The sequence below is a fragment of the Gorilla gorilla genome, chromosome 23 (genome assembly GCF_029281585.2).
Source record: "Gorilla gorilla gorilla isolate KB3781 chromosome 23, NHGRI_mGorGor1-v2.1_pri, whole genome shotgun sequence".
NCBI lineage: Eukaryota > Metazoa > Chordata > Mammalia > Primates > Hominidae > Gorilla > Gorilla gorilla.
In genome coordinates, this window is record NC_086018.1 from 28,626,318 (window position 1) to 28,648,049 (window position 21,732).

The 21,732-nt window shown below is 49.9% G+C and overlaps 1 protein-coding gene across 6 annotated transcripts in view; it reads left to right on the forward strand.

Annotated features, from left to right (window-relative positions):
- TCN2 (transcobalamin 2) overlaps positions 1-21,732 on the forward strand; it is a 31,086-nt gene that overhangs the window by 3,853 nt on the left and 5,501 nt on the right. Inside the window, exons 2-10 of one of the 6 annotated variants that reach the window (XM_063704607.1) lie at positions 2,755-2,866; positions 5,491-5,746; positions 6,028-6,245; positions 9,716-9,908; positions 11,698-11,867; positions 13,189-13,341; positions 14,137-14,309; positions 14,437-14,623; positions 16,145-16,310. In XM_063704607.1, coding sequence (XP_063560677.1) covers positions 6,182-6,245; positions 9,716-9,908; positions 11,698-11,867; positions 13,189-13,341; positions 14,137-14,309; positions 14,437-14,623; positions 16,145-16,310 — 1,106 coding nt within the window. In that variant the 5' untranslated portion in view covers positions 2,755-2,866; positions 5,491-5,746; positions 6,028-6,181. Of the gene's footprint in view, positions 1-2,754; positions 2,867-5,334; positions 6,246-9,715; positions 9,909-11,697; positions 11,868-13,188; positions 13,342-14,136; positions 14,310-14,436; positions 14,624-16,144; positions 16,311-21,732 lie in introns of those variants that run through there. The other 5 variants (XM_063704608.1, XM_055374202.1, XM_063704610.1 and 2 more) reach the window with 5 other exon arrangements.

Here is a 21,732-nt window from a genome sequence, read left to right on the forward strand (position 1 = left end):
ATCACTTCTGCATTCTGCTACTGACAAGGATGTCACAAACCTGCCTAGATTCAAAGGGAGGGGAATTAGACTCATCTCTTCATGGATGAATGACAAAATTATAGAAAACCATGTGGAACAGCTGGTATTGTTAGACAGCTTTGAAAACACAATCTGACACATCCTCTTTATCTCTCTTAATGCTTTTTGCCAACGATTATTTGATCTAATTTTTTTTTTTTTTAAGATGGAGTCTCAGTCCATTGCCCAGGCTGGAGTGCAGCGGTGCGATCTCAGCTCACAGCAGCGTTCGCCTCCTGGGTTCCAGCGATTCTCCTGCCTCAGCCCCCTGAGTAGCTGGGATTGCAGGTGTGAGCCACCATGCTTGGCTCATTTTTGTATTTTGAATACAGACAGGGTTTCACTATGTTGGCCAGGCTAGTCTCAAACTCTTGCCCTCAAGTGATCTGCCTGCCTCAGCCTCCCAAAGTGCTGGGATTACAGGCGTAAGCCACTGCACCCAGCCTCATTCATGTCTTTTTATGGCTTAATGGCTCACTTAGTTTTATCACTGTTTTTATATATGCAATATTTCATTGTATAGATGTACCACAATTTGTTTATGCATTCATTGAAGGATACATTGGCTGCTTCCGGTTTTTAGCAGTTACGAATAAAGTTATGAACTTTTTTTTTTTTTCTCCAGACAGTCTCGCTCCGTTTCCCAGGCTGGAGTGCAGTGGCCCAATCTCAGCTCACTACAATCTCTGCTTCCCGGGTTCAAGTGATTCTCGTGCCTCAGCCTCCCAAATAGCTGAGATTACAGGCACGTGCCACCACACCCAGCTAATTTTTGTATTTTTAGTAGAGACGAAGTTTCACCGTGTTGATCAGGTTGGTCTTGTTCTCTTGACCTTGTGATCCACCCGCCTTGGCCTCCCAAAGTGCTGGGATTACAGGTGTGAACCACCGCACCTGGCCCCTTCTTTTCTTTTCTTCTTTTTTTTCTAGTATGGTTTGGCTCTGTGTCCCCACCCAAATTTCATCTTGAATTGTAATTTCCACTTGAGGGAGACACCTGGTTGGGAGGTGACTGGATCATGGAGGTGGTTTCCCCCATGCTGTTCTCATGATAGAGAGGGAGTTCTCACAAGAGCTGATGGTTTTAAGTGTGGCACTTTCTCAATCTCTCTACTGCCACCTTGTGAAGAAGGTGCTTGCTTCCCCTTTGCCTTCTGCCATGATTGCAAGTTTTCTGAGGCCTCCCCAGCCATGCACAACTGTGAGTCAATTAAACCTCTTTCCTTTATAAATTACCGAATTGCGGGTATTTCTTTATAGCAGTGTGAAAACTAATACTTACTTTTTTTTTTTTTTTTTTTTTGAGACAAGAGTTCCACCCGCCTTGGCCTCCCAAAGTGCTGGGATTACAGGTGTGAACCACCATGTCCGGCCTCTTTTTTCTTTTCTTTCCTTTTTTTCTTTTCTTTTGATAAAGATAGGGGCTCACTATGTTGCCCAGGCTTGTCTCAAACTCCTGGCCTCAAGTGATCCTGCCACTTTGGCCTCTCAAAGTGCTGAGGTTACTGCACCCAGTCACTGCACCCAGACAATTTCTTTCATGGACTATGCTTTAGGTGTTGTATCTAAAAAGGCATCACCTCTTCTTGAAGTTTTATAGTTCTGTGTTTCATAGTTAGGTCTATTTCAAGTTAATTTTTTGTGAAAGGTGTATGTCTAGGTTGATTTGTTTGTTTTGCATATAGACATCCAATTGTTCCTGCACCATTTGATGAAATGTCTTACTATTACACTAATAGTGTCTTGCTATTTATCTTAACTTGAAAGCAATTTGCGTGTGTGTGTGTGTGTGTGAGGAGTCTCGCTCTGTTGTCCAGGCTGGAGTGCAGTGGCGTAATCTTGGCTCACTGCAACCTCCACCTCCTGGGTTCAAGTAATTCTCCAGCCTCAGCCTCCCAAGTAGCTGGGACTACAGGAGCCCACCACCACGCGCAGCTAATTTTTGTATTTTTAGTAGAGACTGGGTTTTGCCACACTGGCCAGGCTGGTCTCGAGCTCCTGACCTCAGGTGATCCACCCACCTCGGCCTCCCAAAGGGCTGGGATTTCAGGCATGAGCCACTGCGCCCAGCCACTTGAAAGTAATTTTAAACTCACAGGCCCCCTAAAAGGTTCTTGGAGACTACCAGTCATCCAGTGACCACAGTTGGGAACCAATGCTCTAGTTGATGGGATTTTTTTATGATTTTCTTTATCTTTGCTTTCTTTCTCCTTCTCCTCTTCCTCCTTTTCTTTCTTTCTGTTTTTGTTTGTTTTTTGTTTCTCCGAGATGGGGTCTTGCTCTGTCACCCGGGCTGGAGTGCAGTGGCATGATCTTGGCCCACTGCAACCTGTGGCCCCCAGGTTCAAGCAATTCTCCCACCTCAACCTCCCAAGTAGCTGGGATCACAGGCACATGCCACCATGCCCGGCTAATTTTTGTATTTTTAGTAGAGACGGGATTTCACCCTGTTGGTCAGGCTGGTCTCGAACTCCTGACCTCAGGTGATCCACCCGCCTCGGCCTCCCAAAGTGCTGGGATTACAGGTGTGAGCCACTGTGCCTGGCCTTAAAATATGATTTTAATATATATATACTTTTAATCACTAAAATAGATATTTCATATAGAACTAGAGTTGTGTATTTGTTATATCCATTCTTCTCATACCATCTTCATGTATACAATTTTATTTTTCTCTTTTGGGTTAATTTTTAGGCTAGTCCTCGCCAAGTCAGCCTAAAACCACCAGAAACAAACCCAGTTGTTGACTTATTCCAATGAGGGAAACCACCCAGCAGAGGAACTACAGTGATCTGGCTGAACAAAGGTAAGGGTTATTAAAGAATTGAGGGGAAGGGTGGAGTTAGGTGAAGTGTAAAGCAAGCAGTGTTTTGAGGCAAGCAGGCTCTAAGTATCACAGGGCTGTGTATGAAGGGTCAGCTTCAGGTCTGGACGGTAAAGTGGACCTAGAGTCTTGTTTCCTTAGAAACTACAAAGTTAAGAAAAATGTGGAATGCTGAGTCCAGAAACACCTTATCTGAGACTGCTTGTCTGTGTCAAAATGACATAGCTCTTCTAGGCAACAGTGGGATGTTCTGTTCTTACTAATAGGATATCAAACAGCAAATTTCTGATCACTTGTGATTTTAGGGGGAAAAATATAAATATCAGTAAAAAAAGTAGTAGTCACCCAAATAGCTGTAGCATGCATGGCCTTGATAGAAATGTTTCCTGTTGGCCAGGCGCGCTGGCTCATGCCTGTAATCCCAATACTTCGGGAGGCTGAGGCAGGCAGATCACTTGAGGTCAGGAGTCCGAGACCAGCCTGGCCAACAGGGTGAAACCCCGTCTCTACTAAAAATACAAAAATTAGCTGGGGATGGTGGCGCATGCCTGTGATGTCAGCTACTCAAGAGGTTGAGGCAGGAGAATCGCTTGAACCCGGGAGGAGGAGGTTGTAGTGAGCCGAGATCATGCCATTGCACTCCAGCCTGGGCAACAAGAGTGAGACCCTGTCTCAAAAAAAAATAAATAAATAAGAAAAAATAAGAAATGTTTCCTGTTGATGTTGCAGCTGGCTTTAGAGGTCTCTGTTATCCCAGTCTAGTGGGAGCACAGGCAGACTTTTACTTTCTCATTCCAAGCTAGTTTTCACCACAAATAGAAATCTTGATCTGGCCAGGTGCAGTGGTTCATGCCTGTAATCCCAGCTCTTTGAGAGGCTGAGACAGGAGGATCGCTTGAGCCCAGGAGTTCAAAAATAAAAAAAATAGAAATCCTGATCTAAATGATGTAATCATTTTTGTTTTTCACATTCCCTGACCACATGACCTAAAATAGCACTATCCCTGACCAGTCACTCTATTTCTTTTTTTAATTTTACTTTATTTTTAGGACAGGGTCTCCTGTCGCCCAGACTGGAGTGCAGTGGTCTGATCTCAGCTCACTGCAACCTCAGCCTCCTGGGCTCAAGTGATCCTCCCACTTGTAGCCTCTCGAGTAGCTGAGACTTACAGGCACACACCCCCATCCCTGGCATTTTTTTGTTTTGTTTGTTTTTTAGAATCAGGGTCTCACCATCTTGCCCAGACTGGTCTCAAACTTGTGGGCTCAAGCAGTCCTCTTGCCTTGGCTTCCCAAAGTGCTGGGATTACAGGCATGAGCCACCAGTATTTCTAATATGCATGGGAAATGTGCTGTCCTCCTATTCCTACTCCCCCACCGTCTAGCACTGAGTCCAGGTAGGTAGGCAGGGGGTGTCTTCCTCCTTTACTTCGACACCCTAACTACCTTGGGGATCAGAAGTGACTCTCTGGAAGGATGCTGTTGCTTCTCACCAGAGGCTGACAATACGAAGGCTATCCTCCATGGCCACCTCCTCCAGGCTGCCCTCCTGGAAATAGGAATCATAATAGTTGTTACTGGAAACAGGCAGAGGGTTGGGGGAGCCAAGGCAGTCCCACCCAGGACCAAGGTGGCTCCATTGCACACCTTCGCCGTGGCTCCTCTGAAGGTCCAAACGTGCGGTTCTGCGGAAGTTGGGCTCCCCACTGGCCTCCCTCCTTCCTCAGAACCTCCAGGGGTGCTTCTCCTAGTGGCCACATCCAGCCTTTCTGACTGGACAACCTATCATTTAAAATTTTCAAGTAGTTCCGTAAACAGACACACGCTGTATTTATTTATGTCAAGGGCTTGGTTTGTGATAAGTCAGGCTCAAAAAGATTGTCTTAAAAGGGTGAACCTTGGCAATTTACCATAAAATAATTGCAATACAGATTGTGCATGGAAATGATTGGAGATATTTTAAGGTCATAGTGTTTTCACAAATTGAGCTGAAAGGGAACTGTTAGAATGATCTTGCCTAACCCTCTCATCTCACACAGGAAGAAGTATTTTAAACTCGAGAGGTTAAGTGACCTGGCCAAAGTCACACAGCCGCCACTAGTTAACTCGTATACATTGATTCTCCTGTGGGGCTGGGCAGATGAGGAATCTTTTGTTCTCTTTCCTGTTTGCAGAGATTTTTTTTGAGGTTACTTTCCGAGTTCTGGCAAGTACCCCTGCTTCTGGAAGATTCAATCTCATTCTTTTTATTTTATTTTATTTTTGAGACAGGGTCTCACTTTGTCACCCAAGCTGGAGTGCAGTGGTGTAATCTTGGCTCACTGTAGCCTCCACCTCTTGGGTTCAAGCGATCCTCCTGCCTCAGCCCCCCAAGTAGCTGGGATTACAGGCGTCTGCCACCACGCCAGGCTAATTTATGTTTTTTTGTATGTGTTTTTTGTTTTTTTGTAGAGACAGTGTTTCCCCATGTTGCCCAGGCTCGTCTCCAACTCCTGGGCTCAACTGACCTGCCCGCCTCAGCCTTTCAAAGTGCTAGGATTACAGGTGTGAGCCACCGTGCCCAGACTTAATCCCATTCTTCAACTTGTTTTGTTTTGTCCTCTCCAGGAGGCTCCCAGCTCTTTCGGATTGGTTGAGAAAAGTGGCCTGGCTGGTCTGGGGCCAGCGGCACCCACCCCCCAACTAACTGCCCAACTCCCCCACCCCCACAATCCCCTCCCCCCACAACTGAGGGAGGCGGTGCTGAAAAACAGCTGACTCCAGCAATGCTGCTCACGTGACCACTGCAGCTGCAGCTCCCGTTCCACTCCTTGTCCTGGGCTAGGTGGGCACTACCAGGGGCTCCTTCGGTAAGGAGTACCAGGTAGGCACCCGGTCCTGCCAATCCACCACTGGAACAGCTAGGGGGACAGCAGACAGGCACGGTCGGACAGACTTGACAGATAGGCATCAGGCCCTCTGCGCTGGTCCCGGGCTCTTTAAGCAGGAACGTGGATGGCCTCAAGATGTCTCACATGGTCCCACTCGCCCTCCTCCTCCCTTTGTTCCCTACCTCCAGGAGGGCTGCTCTGCCCTTCCTTCCTCTGTTCTTTGGCCTTATGTTCCCCGCCACCAGAGACCTTCCCCCGCCCCACCCCTCTGCAGACTTAGCTGTGCATTGCAGGCGTGGAGGATTAATCAGTGACAGGAAGCTGCGTCTCTCGGAGTGGTGACCGGCTGTGGTCAGGAGAGCCTCAGCAGGGCCAGCCCCAGGAGTCTTTCCCGATTCTTGCTCACTGCTCACCCACCTGCTGCTGCCATGAGGCACCTTGGGGCCTTCCTCTTCCTTCTGGGGGTCCTGGGGGCCCTCACTGAGATCTGTGGTGAGTAACTCGCCTCTATCCTGTGCCTCTTTCCTCCTGGGTCCTTAGGGGGTGGCTAGGGCATAGGATGAGGGAACTTACCTGCCCTTCTAAGCTCCCATAGCAGTTTGGGCTTAGCTGGACCTCAGCATTTAACACATCCTATTGCGATTGATTATATGTTTGACTCCTCACCAGACAAGATCTCCGTTAATTCAGTCATTCGTTCACACATTCATTCAGCACATACTGAGCCTTTTCTGTGTCAGGCCCAGTGTTAGCCTTTGGGGAACGTGCAAAGCATGAGACAAGTCTAATCCCTGCCATCCTAGAGCTTATGTTCTAGGGAAGGGGGACAAACAAAAGAAATGGTTAAGTGCTCTCACTTGAAATCCCAGCATTTTGGAAGGCTGAGGCGGGAGGATCGCTTGAGCTCAGCAGTTCGAGGTCAGCCTGGGCAACATAGGGAGACCCCATCTCTACAAAAAAATAAAAAAAATTAAAAAATAGCTGGGCATGGGGAAGACTTTCTGAAGACCAAGAGGACACATGGGAGCTGAGACTCGAAGGAAGAAAAGGAGCTGGCAGGAAAGGAGTGGGGGGGACACATTCTAGGCAGCAGGAAGTGAGCCTTCGGAGGTCCTGCCTGCTCCAGCTCTGTGCCCCAAGGGGTCTCTTGGAGCACACTGTCTTCTGGGACCTGTCTATGAGTCTGAGCTTAGAGGCTCAGGGCTGCTCCTTCAGACAGGAGGCAGAAGGCAGGCTTTGGGAACTTTGGGCCGCCCACGCGCCTTTTCCCCTCCTCTGCACCTAGGATTACGCTCAGCAATACACTTTCACCCCCATGGTCTCTTGTCACCCTGGGGAAACCCTGAGAGGTTGGTGCAGTCATGTCCAGGTGTCAAGTGAAGAAGTCGAGGGTTGGAGGGGCTGAGTGACCCGTTCAGGGTGCTCCACCTTTACCAGAGCTTTGCTGAACTTAGTTTTTAGAACTTGAAGCCTTGTATTCTTTTTTCGTTTTGTTTTTTGTTGAGAGAGGTTCTCACTCTGTTGCCCAGGCTGGAGTGCAGTGGCACGATCTTGGCTCACTGCAGCCTCTGCCTCGTGGGTTCAAGTGATCCCCCCCACCTCAGCCTCCCAAGTAGCTGGAGACTACATGTGCATATTACCATGCTCGGCTAATTTTTGTATTTTTTTGTAGAGACAGGGTTTCGCCATGTTGCCCAGGATGGTCTCGAACTCCTGGGCTCAAGTGAAACTCTTGCCTCGGCCTCCCAAATTGCTGAGATTACAGGCGTGAGCCACCACGCCCGGCCAGAACTCCAAGCCTCTCATCTGTGTTCCATAAATGCAATCAGACACCTCAGGTCTGGGCCCAGGAACCTCAGCTCTTGGTTCATGTCCGGACAGTCCCCAGGGGAGTTCTGGGTTCAGCCAGCCAGAGCTCTTCCTCCTGGCTGATCTGGTCCTCAGCCTTGGACAGTTCATTAGCCTGACCCCACAGGAGCCCCAATCCCTTGGGGTCTGGGGAATCTTGAACTGGGGTTTGGGGTGCAAATATCTGCGCTGAGTCACTTAATTGCACCCAGCCTCATTCCTTTATCTGTAAAGTGGGCTAAGAATGCTCCCCTGCCTTCCTCCTTGGTGTAGTACAAGGAAGGGATCCCATGACACCTGCTCTCCCAGTTTAAAGCTGTATATGTATGTTGTGAAATTGACAGGGATCACTGCACAAACGCTAATGCAAAGTGGGCTCCTGTGCTTCCTTTTCTCTTTTTTTTTTTTTTTTTTTTTTTTTTTTTAGTTTTCTTCTAGAGATGAGGTCTCACTATATTGCCCAGGGTTGGTTTCAAACTCCTAGGGTCAAGCGATCCTCCCACCTTGGCCTCCCAAACTGCTGGTATTATAGGCATGAGCCACTCTGTCTGGCTCCTGTGCTTGTGAATGTCAACAGCAATCAGCCCTTAGCTGGCAGGGCTGGGTTGGTAGGGCGAGAGCTCACCCAAGGCTGCTTTTATTACCCTGGGTGAATCTGCCTGGCCCCTTCCTTCTAAGGAGGTTGCTCTGTGGTTGTCAGTCTTTCCCTTTACAGCTGGATCCTGATCTTTCAGTTTCTAACCCTGTGCTGACTCATCGTGCTGGAAGTGAGAGCCCAGGGTGAGGTCAGGGAACTCCCTTGCGCATTTCAAGAAAAGGGAAAAGGAAAGAGGTGAGGAGGGGCAGATGACCAGAGAGAGACAGGCTGAGAGAGACTGAGACAGACCCAGAGAGCCTCAGACACATTGAGTGAGAGACGGAGAAATGGAGATAGGCACCAAAAAATGGTTCTGAGTGACAGAAAGGGAAAAAAGCAACCCCGCAGTCTCTCTTAACATCTGGTGAGAAACCAGCCATGTGCTTTGGTCTGGGCCCACACAGCAAAGGATTATGTAGGGTTTCATGCTGGTGGATGGTCACCTTATAGCAACAGGTATGTGGGGCTGTCGGGAAAACAGACACGAGGTTGTGGGACCCAGACCCACAGAGATGGAGCTGTTCTAGGAGCTCTGGTCCTCGTTCTGGTCCCCTGGGATATGGCACAGTGAAGGCCACCATCAGGCAGCTGGAGCCCAGCAGCAACTGGGAGGCAGTAAACAGGGACCGAAAGTGCAAGGTACCTCCGAGGCAAACTACTCTAAGCTACCCTGTGCTGAGCTCAAGTCCCTTGGAACTATCCCTAAGGCTTCCGCTTCCACAGTATTTCAGTATTTTCGTTGCACAGCTTCGAATAAATCCCACAGCAACAGGTAAACGGCTGCAAGCTGTGACTGTTTTCTAAGAGCTCATCTCACAATCTCAGGTCCTCTTCATTTAAACAGAGATGGCAGGAAAAGCGTTATTTTGAGATCTGCATGGAGGAAGTTCACCAGGCAGCCTCAGTTCACCAGCTGGAAGTCTGCGTTGTTTGAAAATTTGATGTGTAACACGTTCTGCATGTGGGCTGATGTTTTTGTAAACGGGTAGTGCACACATACAGCAGGGCACCAAAGAGCGGGGGCTTTGCTTAGGTCCATCCTTGGCTCTGCAGCCTTGTGTAAGACATGACATGACTTTGAACTTCTGTTTCCTCTTCTGTGCAAAGCAATGATGACAGTATCTACATCACAGGACTGGCATGAGGACCAAGTGAGATTGGGCAAGGTGCCCGGGCACACCAGCTCACTGTTACCGCTGATGGGCAGAGTGGTTGCCTGGCAGTAGCATCCTCTACCTTCAGCCCACCACCTCTCTCGCTGGCTCACTCCAACTGCTCTTTAGAGATACGCGCTTCCCCTCTTTTCTCCTCCCACTGCCTTTCAGTATGGCTGCATTTCCCCCTGCAAGTTGGTGTGTGCTGGGTGGAGGTGGGGGTGAGGACATGTATTCCCTGGGGAAGGCCCTGGTAACGTCAAAGCACTTCTTTGCTGGTGGCCTGGCCCTGTGACCTCACTTGCACCATTTTCTTTCCTAAGAAATACCAGAGATGGACAGCCATCTGGTAGAGAAGTTGGGCCAGCACCTCTTACCTTGGATGGACCGGCTTTCCCTGGAGCACTTGAACCCCAGCATCTATGTGGGCTTACGCCTCTCCAGTCTGCAGGCTGGGACCAAGGAAGACCTCTACCTGCACAGCCTCAAGCTTGGTTACCAGCAGTGCCTCCTAGGGTATTGCCACACACTCTTCTTTTTCCACGTCTTGCTCCACATGCTAAGAGATGGGAAACTTGGGTACTGGTTTGGGCCTGTCACCACTTTGTGGGCAGACCTTAGGCAAATTTTCTCCATCTATGGAATGGAGGGCCTTTGTCCATCTATAGGATGAAGGGGTTGGTTGGATTAGATCAGAGATGCTAATGCAAGGCTCCTTTTGCTACTACTGTCCATCATGTGTCTGAGGCAGACATAACTAATCCATGACTATACTCTTTTATGATGAGCCCAGAAGCAGCATCTGACTCTGCTCCTTTACTGTGCCTGAGGCAGACATCACTAATCGATGACTGCAGTTTTCTACATTGAGCTTAGAAGCAGCATCTGACTCTGTATGCTCTCCTCCCATGCATGAGGCAGACATCACTAATCCATGACCACATTCTTTCATACTGAGCCCAGAAGCAGCATCTTTTTCTTTTTTCTTTCCTCTCACTCTGTTGCCCAGGCTAGAGTGCAGTGGCACAATCTTGGCTTGCCCCAACCTCCAATTCCCGGGTTCAAGTGATTCTCATGCCTCAGCCACCTGAGTAGCTGGGATTACAGGCGTGTGCCACCATGCCCAGCTAATTCTTGTATTTTTGGTAGAGATAGGGTTTCACCATGTTGGCCAGGCTGGTCTTGAACTCCTGACCTCAGGTGATCTGCCTGTCTTGGCTTCCCAAAGTGTTGGGATTATAGGCATGAGCCACTGCACCAATCCAAAAGCAGCATCTTTCTGTGCTCCCTTTTCAAGAGGCATCACAGAGAGGCCTGTTTTGGGGTTTGAATGAGAGGCGAAGAATCAGACAGCCATGGAGTGCTTCTTTCTCAGACTCCCTCTTGAGAAGTGGATGCAGGGGTGGAGAGAAAAGAAGGCTAGGCATAGTGGCTCATACCTGTAATCCCAACATTTTGGGAGGCTGAGGCAGGAAGATTGCTTGAACTCAGGAGTTTGAGACCGGCCTAGACAACATAGTGAGACCACATCTCTTAAAAAAAAGAAAAAAAAAAATTAGCCAGGTGTAGTGACTCATGCCTGTGGTCCCCGCTTCTCCGGAGGCTAAGGTGGGAGGATCTTTTGAGGCTAAGAAATCGAGGCTACAGTGAGCCATGGTGGCACCACTGCACTCCAGCCTGGGAGACAAAGAGACCCTATCTCAGTAAAAAAAAAAAAAAAAAAAAAATATGGCCGGGTGTGGTGGCTCACGCCTGTAATCCCAGCACTTTGGGAGGCCAAGGTAGGTAGATCACATGAGGTTAGGAGTTCGAAACCAGTCTGGCCAACATAGTGAAACCCTGTCTCTACTGAAAATACAAAAAATTAGCCAAGGGTGGTGGTGGGCAACTGTAATCCCAGCTACTCGGGAGGCGGAGGTTGCAGTGAGCCGAGAACATGCCACTGCACTCCAGCCTGGGCAACAAGAGCGAAACTCTCTGTCTCAAAGAAAATAAATAAATAAAATAAAAAAATAAAAAAGGAGGGGGCATGTGGGTGAAGTATGGACAAAATAGTGGGGCAGGCACAGATGATCTGGACACAGGAGCCCTTGGAGTTTATTCTTGAATCTAATTGTTCATCTTTATTAAATATTTGTGGCATACACCTCACAACAACATAGCCAACACACCTACTTTTGGAGCTTTTATCAAAGTTTCCCACTGTTAGATTTTTTCCCGCTTTGTGATGCTGGTGGGGTGGGTGCTGTACGCAGGCTTACGGGGTGGCACTTTCTCACAAAGGCATTAACTGGCCTTGTCCTAGGTCTGCATTCAGCGAGGATGACAGTGACTGCCAGGACAAGCCTTCCATGGGCCAGCTGGCCCTCTACCTGCTCGCTCTCAGAGCCAACTGTGAGTTTGTCAGGGGCCACAAGGGGGACAGGCTGGTCTCACAGCTCAAACGGTTCCTGGAGGATGAGAAGAGAGCCATTGGTGAGCAGACACCATCCGCTGGGGGTGGGGAGCAGCTGGGAGGGCTCATCAGATGATACTCTCCAATGAGAATCAGAACTTTGGGTTTTCTCCCCAGGCGTCTTTCCCACCATCCATTCTGCCCATCTCACTGTCTACATAGAGGCTCGAACCTGTCCCTATACCCATCCTTGATCCAGCCTTTCCCGGCTGCACACACTCTATTGACAGGTGTGTTTTGTGGTTTTTTGGGTTTTTTTGTTTGTTTGTTTGTTTTGAGTTGGAGGTTTGCTCTTGCTGCCCAGGCTGGAGTACAATGGCGCAATCTCAGCTCACCGCAATCTCTGCCTCCTGGGTTCAAGCAATTCTCCTGCCTCAGCCTCCTGAGTAGCTGGGATTACAGGCATGCGCCACCACACCCAGCTAATTTTGTATTTTTGGTAGACGTGGGGTTTCTCCATGTTGATCAGGCTGGTCTCGAACTCCTGACCTCAGGTGATCCGCCTGCCTCAGCCTCCCAAAGTGCTGGGATTACAGGCATGAGCCACTGCGCCAGGCCCATTGACAAGTCTTGTATTGGCTAGCCACCAAGATTGACTTGATTATCCACCTTTGGGACAACTGGACAGCCTGCTTATGACTTACGCCGTAGTCTGTCTCTACTAGCTCTCCTGCCCTGACTTGACCCAGCATACAACAGCCAGAGCCAGCCTTTTCAATATAAACCTGATCTTGCTGGCACTGCTTAAACCCTGCAGGGGCCTCGCACTGCTCCATGGCCCAGCCTGTCTACCCTTACCTTCTACCCAGGCTCTGCTCATCCATTCTCTGCGTCCCACACACACCTGCCCTCTGTGGGCTCCAGCCATACCAGCTGTCTCTCATCTCTCAACTCATAAGCCAGTTTTTTCATACAGGCTCCCTCCATCTGGACTGGCTTCCCTACGTGCAGTTCACTCCTGCTCTACCTTTGGCATTGCCTCCGCCCATCCTCAGCCCTCTCCAGCGTTACCTCCTTGGACAATCCTGCCTTGACTTCCCAGCCACCCAAATATCACTACTTGGTCTGCATTCTCGTTACAATTGCAGTCTCATGAGCAATTGCTTTGCTTGAGGCCCGAACTGCGCAGTGCCCGTCTGCCATGGGTCTCCTGCTTCCTCTAAGCGCAGTGCCTGACACGTAGTGAGACCTCAGCACGTATGGGCTGAGGCAGTGAAGGAATGAAGGATCCCGTGACCCAAAGGAACGTGTTGGAAAGTGCAGGCCAGGGTCCCATGTGCTGGTGGGGCTGGCTGCTGGGTGGGGGCAGAGAGGCAACCCCTCGGTTTTTTTCCCTCCCAGGGCATGATCACAAGGGCCACCCCCACACTAGCTACTACCAGTATGGCCTGGGCATTCTGGCCCTGTGTCTCCACCAGAAGCGGGTCCATGACAGCGTGGTGGACAAACTTCTGTATGCTGTGGAACCTTTCCACCAGGGCCACCATTCTGTGGGTGAGTAGGTCAGACCCTGCCAAGGCCAGGCTGGCACTCCCTCAGTCCCCAGGCCTGCACTGATGACCTCCATACCCTGGCCCCACACTCACCTTTCCTCGGGGCTCCTCCGTATCAAGTCCTTTGGGGATGAATTGGCGAGGGCTCATGGGTGATGCTCCAGCTGTGAGCCAGCTTTGGAGCTGGTAGGTGGATCTCTTGAGGCCAGGAGTTCAAGACAACATGGTGAAACCCCATCTCTACTAAAAATAAAAAAGTTAGCTGGGCATGGTGGCACATGCCTGTAGTCCCAGCTACTCGGGAGGCTGAGGCAGGAGAATCACTTGAACCTGGGAGGCGGAGGCTGCAGTGAGTGGAGATCGCACCACTGTCCTCCAGCCTGGGCAACAGTGAGTGAGACTCTGTCTCAAAAAATAAAAAATAAAATAAAACTCCCCTAGTGATTTCAATGTGCAGCTAAGTTTGGAAATAGGTGGTATGGGGTCAAGTCCTCTTGGGCCTCCCTCCTCCAGTCCTTCTCCCTAACCTCTAGCCCTCAAGTTGCAGAGTGATCAGCCAAACCAGTTTGCCCAGAAATGAGCAGTTTCCTGGGACATAGGATTTTCAGAGTCCAGACAAGGAAAGTCTTGGGCAGACCAGGTTGAGTTGGTGCCCTTAGCTGATCTGACCATGTTGCCCTTCTTCTCCAAGCCCTCCTGTGGTTGCCCATAGCTACAAGGGCCTGACCCTCAAGTCCCTGCCTGTCCTGGCCCCTTGGCTCTCCAGCTCATTGCATGTTCTGTTCCCCCCTTCAAGACACAGCAGCCATGGCAGGCTTGGCATTCACCTGTCTGAAGCGCTCAAACTTCAACCCTGGTCGGAGACAACAGATCACCATGGCCATCAGGACAGTGCGAGAGAAGATCTTGAAGGCCCAGACCCCCGAGGGCCACTTCGGGAATGTCTACAGCACCCCATTGGCATTACAGGTGGGAAAGAGACCCTGGAGCCATGGCCACCCTGGGGAACAGTCAGGGTTGGAGTGGTCAGGTGCTGGAACACCTAGCCCCTCCCCGCCGGCTGACCTCCTCTCTCTCTTCCCCACTCTATCACCAGTTCCTCATGACTTCCCCCATGCCTGGGGCACAACTGGGAACAGCATGTCTCAAGGCGAGGGTTGCTTTGCTGGCCAGTCTGCAGGATGGAGCCTTCCAGAATGCTCTCGTGATTTCCCAGCTGCTGCCCGTTCTGAACCACAAGACCTACATTGATCTGATCTTCCCAGACTGCCTGGCACCACAAGGTAGCCCAACTTTTTGTGGAAGCACAGCCCTTTACAATCTGCTGCACAGCCCTTTACAATCTGCCGCACACCCGCTGACGTCCCAGTGAGGGGAGGTTGCTTCATCCTGATTTGCTGAGTCAGCACAAGTTTGTGGGTGTGCATGGGACACAGCAGCCAAAATGTCACAGCTTCTAGAAGCTCACAGTGTGGGGAGGAAGACAGTAAATGGAGATCCCTGGGCATACCACTTGTGTGATACCCAGTACAGAACTGTTTGAATGGATGGATGGATGGATGGAAGAATGAATTGAATGAATGAATGAGGAGAGAGACATTTTGGTTAACTCTAATACAACATGATAAGCCCCAGTAGCAGCATGATCCAGGCTTCCTCTGAGAGAGGGGCTGAGGACGTGACTGGGATTTGCCAATTAAGAATGGAGAAGGAGGCCAGGTGCAGTGACTCATGCCTGTAATCCCAACACTTCGGGAGGCCGAGGCGGGTGGCTCACCTGAGGTCAGGAGTTCGAGACCAGCCTGGCTAACATGGCGAAACTCCATCTATTAAAAATACAAAAAAGTAGCTGGGTGTGGTGGCGAGTGCCTGTAATCCCAGCTACTCAGGAGGCTGAGGCAAGAGAATCACTTGAACCTCAGAGGTGGAGGTTGCAGTGAGCCAAGATCATGCCACTGCACTCCAGTCTGGGTGACAGAGTAAGACTATGTCTCAAAAAAAAAAAAAAAAAGAAAAAAAAAAAAATGGAGAAGAAGGAAGCTGGACATGGTGGCTCGTGCTTGTAATCCTAGCACTCTGGGAAGCTGAGGCAGGTGGATTGCCTGAGCCCAGGAGTTTGAGACCAGCCTGGGCAACATGGTGAAACCCTGTCTCTACTAAAATACAAAAGATTAGCCAGGCATGGTGGTAGACGCCTATAATCCCAGCTACTAGGGAGGCTGAGCCACAAGAATCACTTGAACCTGGGAGACAGAGGTTGCAGTGAGCCGAGATCACGCCATTGCGCTCCAGCCTGGGCGACAGTGTGAGACTCTGTCTCCAAAAAAAACAAGAATGGATAGAGTGGAGCCAAGAAGAGGCAGGAAGAACAAAGACACAGAGGTGCACAGAGTTTGGGGGAATTTTGAGGAATGGTCTTGCAAAAGAGTGGGATCTGGGAGAATGAGTGGGAGTGGAAAGCAGATGAATGAAGAGAAGGTGAGCGCATCAGGGTAACAGAGACGCGTTGTGAACAAATGCATGTTCTAGGAAGAGCCCTCTGGAGTGCTAGGTGCCAGAGAGGTGGGAGGAAGGATACTGGAAGCAGAGAAACCAGTGAGGGGCCTGATCTTGGGTGGTGGGGAATGAGGGACGGGAGGCCGGGATGGAAGCCAGGTTTCAGCTGAGCAGGTGGCGGTGGCATTGATGGAGATGAGGACATGGGGAAGGACAAAGTCCAGGTGTTTTTGAGGGAAGACAAGAAGACAAATAATCCAGGCTCTCTGTCCTCACACCAGCTGCCCCTTCCTTTCTTCCCGGCACAGTCATGTTGGAACCAGCTGCTGAGACCATACCTCAGACCCAAGAGAACATCAGTGTCACGCTGCAGGTGCTTAGTCTCTTGCCGCCGTACAGACAGTCCATCTCTGTTCTGGCCGGGTCCACCGTGGAAGATGTCCTGAAGAAGGCCCATGAGTTAGGAGGATTCACGTGAGACTCCCACCTCCCAGTTCTCACCCCACCCAACCTCACATGCCTGATAACAGGGTCACAGAAGAGACGGGGGACAAAGGAGAGGGTTCCCTCGGGAGAGACACTGGCCCTGCTTCTGCTTCTACCTGCTGCGCTCCTTTCTTGCCCACGGTGTTATGGAAACAGGGAGCCATAGGCCAGCATTGTCACCGAGAGAGCAGGCTTTGGAGGCAGAGCCCCCCAGTTGGAATCCCAGCTCTAACCAGCTAGGTTCCAGGTAGGCACCCACAATTCACCGAGGAGAACAGTTGTGCCCCCTCCCTGCAGGGCCAGTGTGAAGAGTCCAGGAGTTAGTACACATAGAGATAGTGGCATGTGCTTTTTATATGTGCAAGGTCCAGCACATAGCAAGCGCTCAACACAGCGTTGCTTTCATCAGAGTAAGAACTGTTTTTTGTTTGTTTGTTTGTTTTTAAGAGATAGGGTCTCAATCTTATCACCCAGGCTGGAGTGTAATTGTGCAATCACGTCTCACTGCAGCCTCGAACTCTAGGGATGAAGCAACCCTACTGTCCTGCCTCAGCCTCCCAAATAGCTGAGACTTATAGGCATGTGCCGCATCCCTGGCTAATTTTTTTTTTTTTTTTTTTTTTTTTTGAGATAGGGTCTCTGTCTGTTGCCCAGGCTGGTCTCAAATTCCTGGCCTCAAACCATCCTCACACCTCAGGCTCTCAAAATATTGGGATTATAGGTGCGAGCCATCATGCTCAGCCAGAATAATAACTGTTTTTTTTCGTTGTTTTTTTTTTTTTTGAGACAGAGTCTCACTCTATTACCCAGGCTCTGGAGGCCCAACTCGTGTTGTGTATTTGTTTATTTTTATTTATTTATTTATTTATTTCGAGACAGAGCCTCTCTCTTTCACCCAGGCTGGAGTGCAGTGGTGCAATCTTGGCTCACTGCAACGTCTGTCTCCTGGGTTCAAGTGATTGTCCTGCCTCAGCCTCCTGAGTAGCTGGGACTTACAGGCGCGTGCCACCATGCCCAGCTAATTTTTGTATTTTTAGTAGAGACAGGGTTTTACTATGTTGGCCAGGCTGGTCTCTAACTCCTGAACTCAGGTGATCTGCCTGCCTCAGCCTCCCAAAGTGCTGGGATTACAGGCATGGGCCTCCGTGCCCGGCCATGTATTTATTTAGGCAAGGTCTCTCTCTGTTATCCAGGCTGAAGTGCAGTGCCACATTCATAGCTCACTGCAGCCTCAAATTATCCAAGTAGCAGGGACTACAGGCATGCACCACCAAGCCCATCTACTTTTTTTTGAGATGGAGTCTCCCTCTGTTGCCCAGACTGGGTTGCAGTGGCACAATTTCAGCTCACGGCAGCATCTACCTCCCAGGTTCAAGCGATTCTCCTTCCTCAGCCTCCCGAGTAGCTGGGACTGTGGGCATGCACCACCATACCTGGCTAATGTTTATTTTTTGAGTAGAGATGGAATTTTGCCATTTTGGCCAGGCTGGTCTTGAACTCTTGACCTCAAGTGATATGTCTGCCTCAGCCTCCCAAAGTGCCGGGATTACAGGCATGAGCCACTACGCCTGGCCCAGAATAAGAACTTTTATTTTATTTTATTTGAGACAGGGTCTTACTCTGTCACCTAGGCTAGAGTGCAGTGGCACAATCACAGCTCACTGCAGCCTCAATCTTCCGGGCTCTGATCCTCCCACCTTAGCCTCCCAAGTAGCTGGGAACAACAGGCACGCGCCACCACGCTTGGCCAATATTTTTTTAAAATTTTTTGTAGAGATGGGATTGCTCCATATTGCCCAGACTGGTCTCAAACTCCTGGACTCAAGCAATCTACCCACCTTGGCCTCCCAAAGTGCTGAGATAACAGGCGTGAGCCACCGTGGCTGGCCAGAATAAGAACTTTTATTATGAAATAAGTTTGGCCCTATCCTGTTATTAATTACCTCAAAGAGGTTGGACAGTGTCCGTACACTTGCTTCTCACCCTGAGCTTAGAATAGTCTGAGAATGAGCATGTCTGGACTGCTGTTTGACAGGTCCTGTCCATGATGAAATAAGATGAATGTAATTCTCATGTTATCAGTGGGGGGAGTCCAGCCCAGAGAAGTTGAATGCCTTCCACCAGGTCACGCACACCACAGACTTCTCCCCTAGAATTATGGGCCTATCTCTTTCCCCAGTGGGAGTTCCTGGAAAACAGCATCCTGCATCCAGGGAGGGCGCACAGTTGGCTCCTTCGGGTCCTCTAGGCTAGAGAATCTCAGACCAGAGATATGCAAAGACTCCTCCAAAGTACAAACATTCTCCCAGACCCCAGGTTAAGTTATTTCTTCTATAATATCACTTAGATGTGTACGGATAATTTTACTAAATATAAAGTCTTTGGCCAGAGCTGGTGGCTCACTCCTGTAATTCCAGTGATTTGGGAGGCTGAGGCAGGAGGATCACTTGAGCCTAGGAGTTCGAGACCAGCCTGGGCAACATAGTGAGACTGCCATCTCTTCAAAAAAATTTTTTTAATTAGTTGGGCATGATGGTGTGCACCTATTGCTACCCAGAAGGCTGAGGTGGGAGGACTGCTTGAGCCCAGGAGTTCAAGGCTGCAGCGAGCTATGACATCACTGTCCTGTAGCCTGGATGACAGAATAAAACTCTTTTTTTTTTTTTTTTTTTTTTTTTAAAGACAAAGGGCTGAGTGATGGCTAACACCTGTAATCCCAGCACTTTGGGAGGCCAAGGTGGGCAGATTACTTGAGGCCAGGAGTTCAAAACCAGCCGGGCCAACATGGCGAAAGCCCGTCTCTACCACACACAAAAAAAGTCCTTTCTCTTTCTAGCTCTAGACAGCTATAAATCCCCAACAACTTTATAAATTAAATAGGAAAGTATAAAAACCAATACCATTCAAATAAGGATGCTCTGCGGAGGTGCTGGCCTGCACTTTAGCACCTCCCTGTATTCGAGCTGCAGTGAAGCCTGGGCACTCCTGGCCTGGCTTAGCCACTTCATTCACTATGAGGGCCACCTCCGTTTCCTTCCTGTGGCCTATGGCACATAGCGCAATGCTGCTGGGCACCAGCGCAGTCACTGATGGCCACGCATAGGCTGAGTGCCCTTGGGAGGGCTCAGACCCACAGACTGAGATTACCCAGAACCAGCTGGTATTCATGTTTGAATATTGTCATCAACATGAAAGACAATTAGAATTATAATGTTTTTATTCAGAGCTCGGGGATCTCTGGGAAGACACTGTGGACTCCAGTCTGAGAAATGGTTCTCTTGTTAGTGTGCGTGGATGCCTCAACTGGGTTCAGGCATGAAGACTGTTTGAGGCCCCTGAATGCACAGCAGAGAAAGCTCAACTGCAGACACAGATAGACAAATGTGGAGAGAGGTAGCCCTGTTCAGCCACATGGCCCTGCAGAGTTAATGGGAAAAGGGCTACTCTGTGACATTCCTTAGAACAGTACTTTCCCTTCGCTGAAGTCACCCCAAATAGGTTTGTTGTTGTTGTTGTTGTTGTTGTTTTGTTTTTTGTTTTTTTTTTGAGACGGAGTTGCATTCAGTCGCCCAGGCTGGAGTGCAGTGGCACGATCTCGGCTCACTGCAGCCTCCACCACCTGGATTCAAGCGATTCTCCTGCCTCAGCCTCCTGAGCAGCTGGGATTACAGGGGCCCACCATCACGCCTGGCTAGTTTTTGTATTTTTAGTAGAAAAAGGGTTTCACCATGTGAGCCAGGCTGGTCTCAAACTCCCAACCTCAGGTGATCCACCCACCTCCACCTCCCCAAGTGCTGGGATTACAGATGTGACCCACTGCGCCCCGCCTGTGTTTCTTAAAACCAAAAAAATCCCTCTCTCTAAGACTGCAACCGTCAATAACTTAGGGCTGTATTACCCCAGAGAGCACTTTCTAGAAGATGCATTTGTTCACATCACTTCCCTGTTACCTTGACGGTCTCACCTCCTTTTCAGTCATTTGCATTCTCCCAGAACCCGCTCATTTGTTGTTATTTTTTTGTTTGCTTGGTTTTGTTTTTGAGAAGCAGTCTTGCTCTGTTACCCAGGCTGGAGTGCAGTGGTGCGACCTCAGGTCACTGCAACCTCCGCCTACTAGGTTCAAGTGATTCTCCTGCCTCAGCCTCCTGAATAGCTGGGATTACAGGTGTGCATCACCATTGCCCAGCCTAATTTTTGTATTATTAGCAGAGATGGGGTTTCACCATGTTGTCCAGGCTGGTCATGAACTCCTGACCTCAAGTGATCCACCCGCTTTGGCCTCCCAAAGTGCTGGGATTACAGGCATGAGCCACAGTGCCTGGCCTGACCCCGCTCTTTTGAAAGACCATTCCTCCAAATTCTGTGCACCTGTGTGCCTTTCTTCTCTCTGCCTCCTCTCAGCTCTGCCCCGCTCTCCTCCCTTCTCTGGCAAATCCCACTCATCTTTTCAAGTCCTTCTTCCAGGGGAAGCCCTGATCATGCTGCTTTCTCCTGTGGGAGGGATGAAGGACCTGGCCCACGGAGTTTGTTTTGTTCTGTTTTGAGATGGAGTTTTGCTCGTGTTGCCCAGGCTGGGGTACAATGGTATGATCTCAGCTCACCGCAACCTCTACCTCCCGGGTTCAAGCGGTTCTCCTGCCTCAGCCTCCCCAGTAGCTGGGATTACTGGCATGAACCACCACACCTGGCTAATTTTGTATTTTTAGTAGAGATGGGGTTTCTTCATGTTGGTCAGGCTGGTCTCGAACTCCCAACCTCAGGTGATCTGCCCACCTCGGCCTCCCAAAGTACTGGGATTACAGGGTTGAGCCACTGTGCCTGGCCCAGGCCCACGGAGTTTTAAGAGGCTTCCTGTGGCAGTGGCATCCAGACGGAGTGGAGAAACTCAAAGTTGGAGGCCAGAAGCTCAGGGAAAGGGGGAGTGTGAGTGAGGAGTCTCTTGGCTGCCAGGGCCAGAAACCAAACTCCAAGCCTCTCCACAACAGTGGGTGTAGAGCATGTAGAATCAGAGAGGAGGCTGAGCCATGCAGCCCTGAGAAGAGGGGAATGCCACTGAGCCACAGAGACCCAGTGCCACTGCCAGGTGTCTCTGCCTCCACTTCCCATGACCCTGTCTGTCTCTGTATGCAGGCTTCAACCTCTTTCATTGTACATTGTACATCTTCTAGGTGACACCAGCAACTTCTGATTCTCATCCCCCATAACATCAGCCCCCCAGAGAGGGGACAACTGCTGAGCTGATAACATAATAGATGCCCCTTTCCTGGAGGCCATGGTCATGGTCAGCGTGGAGAGGATGAAGCCTGAGCAGGCAGGATCGGGGGTCTAGAGGGGAAGGAGGTGGAAGTTGAGATCACAGACCTGTGGCCAGGTGGCCTGGGAAGGGTTTGACGAGTGTCGGCTGAAAGAG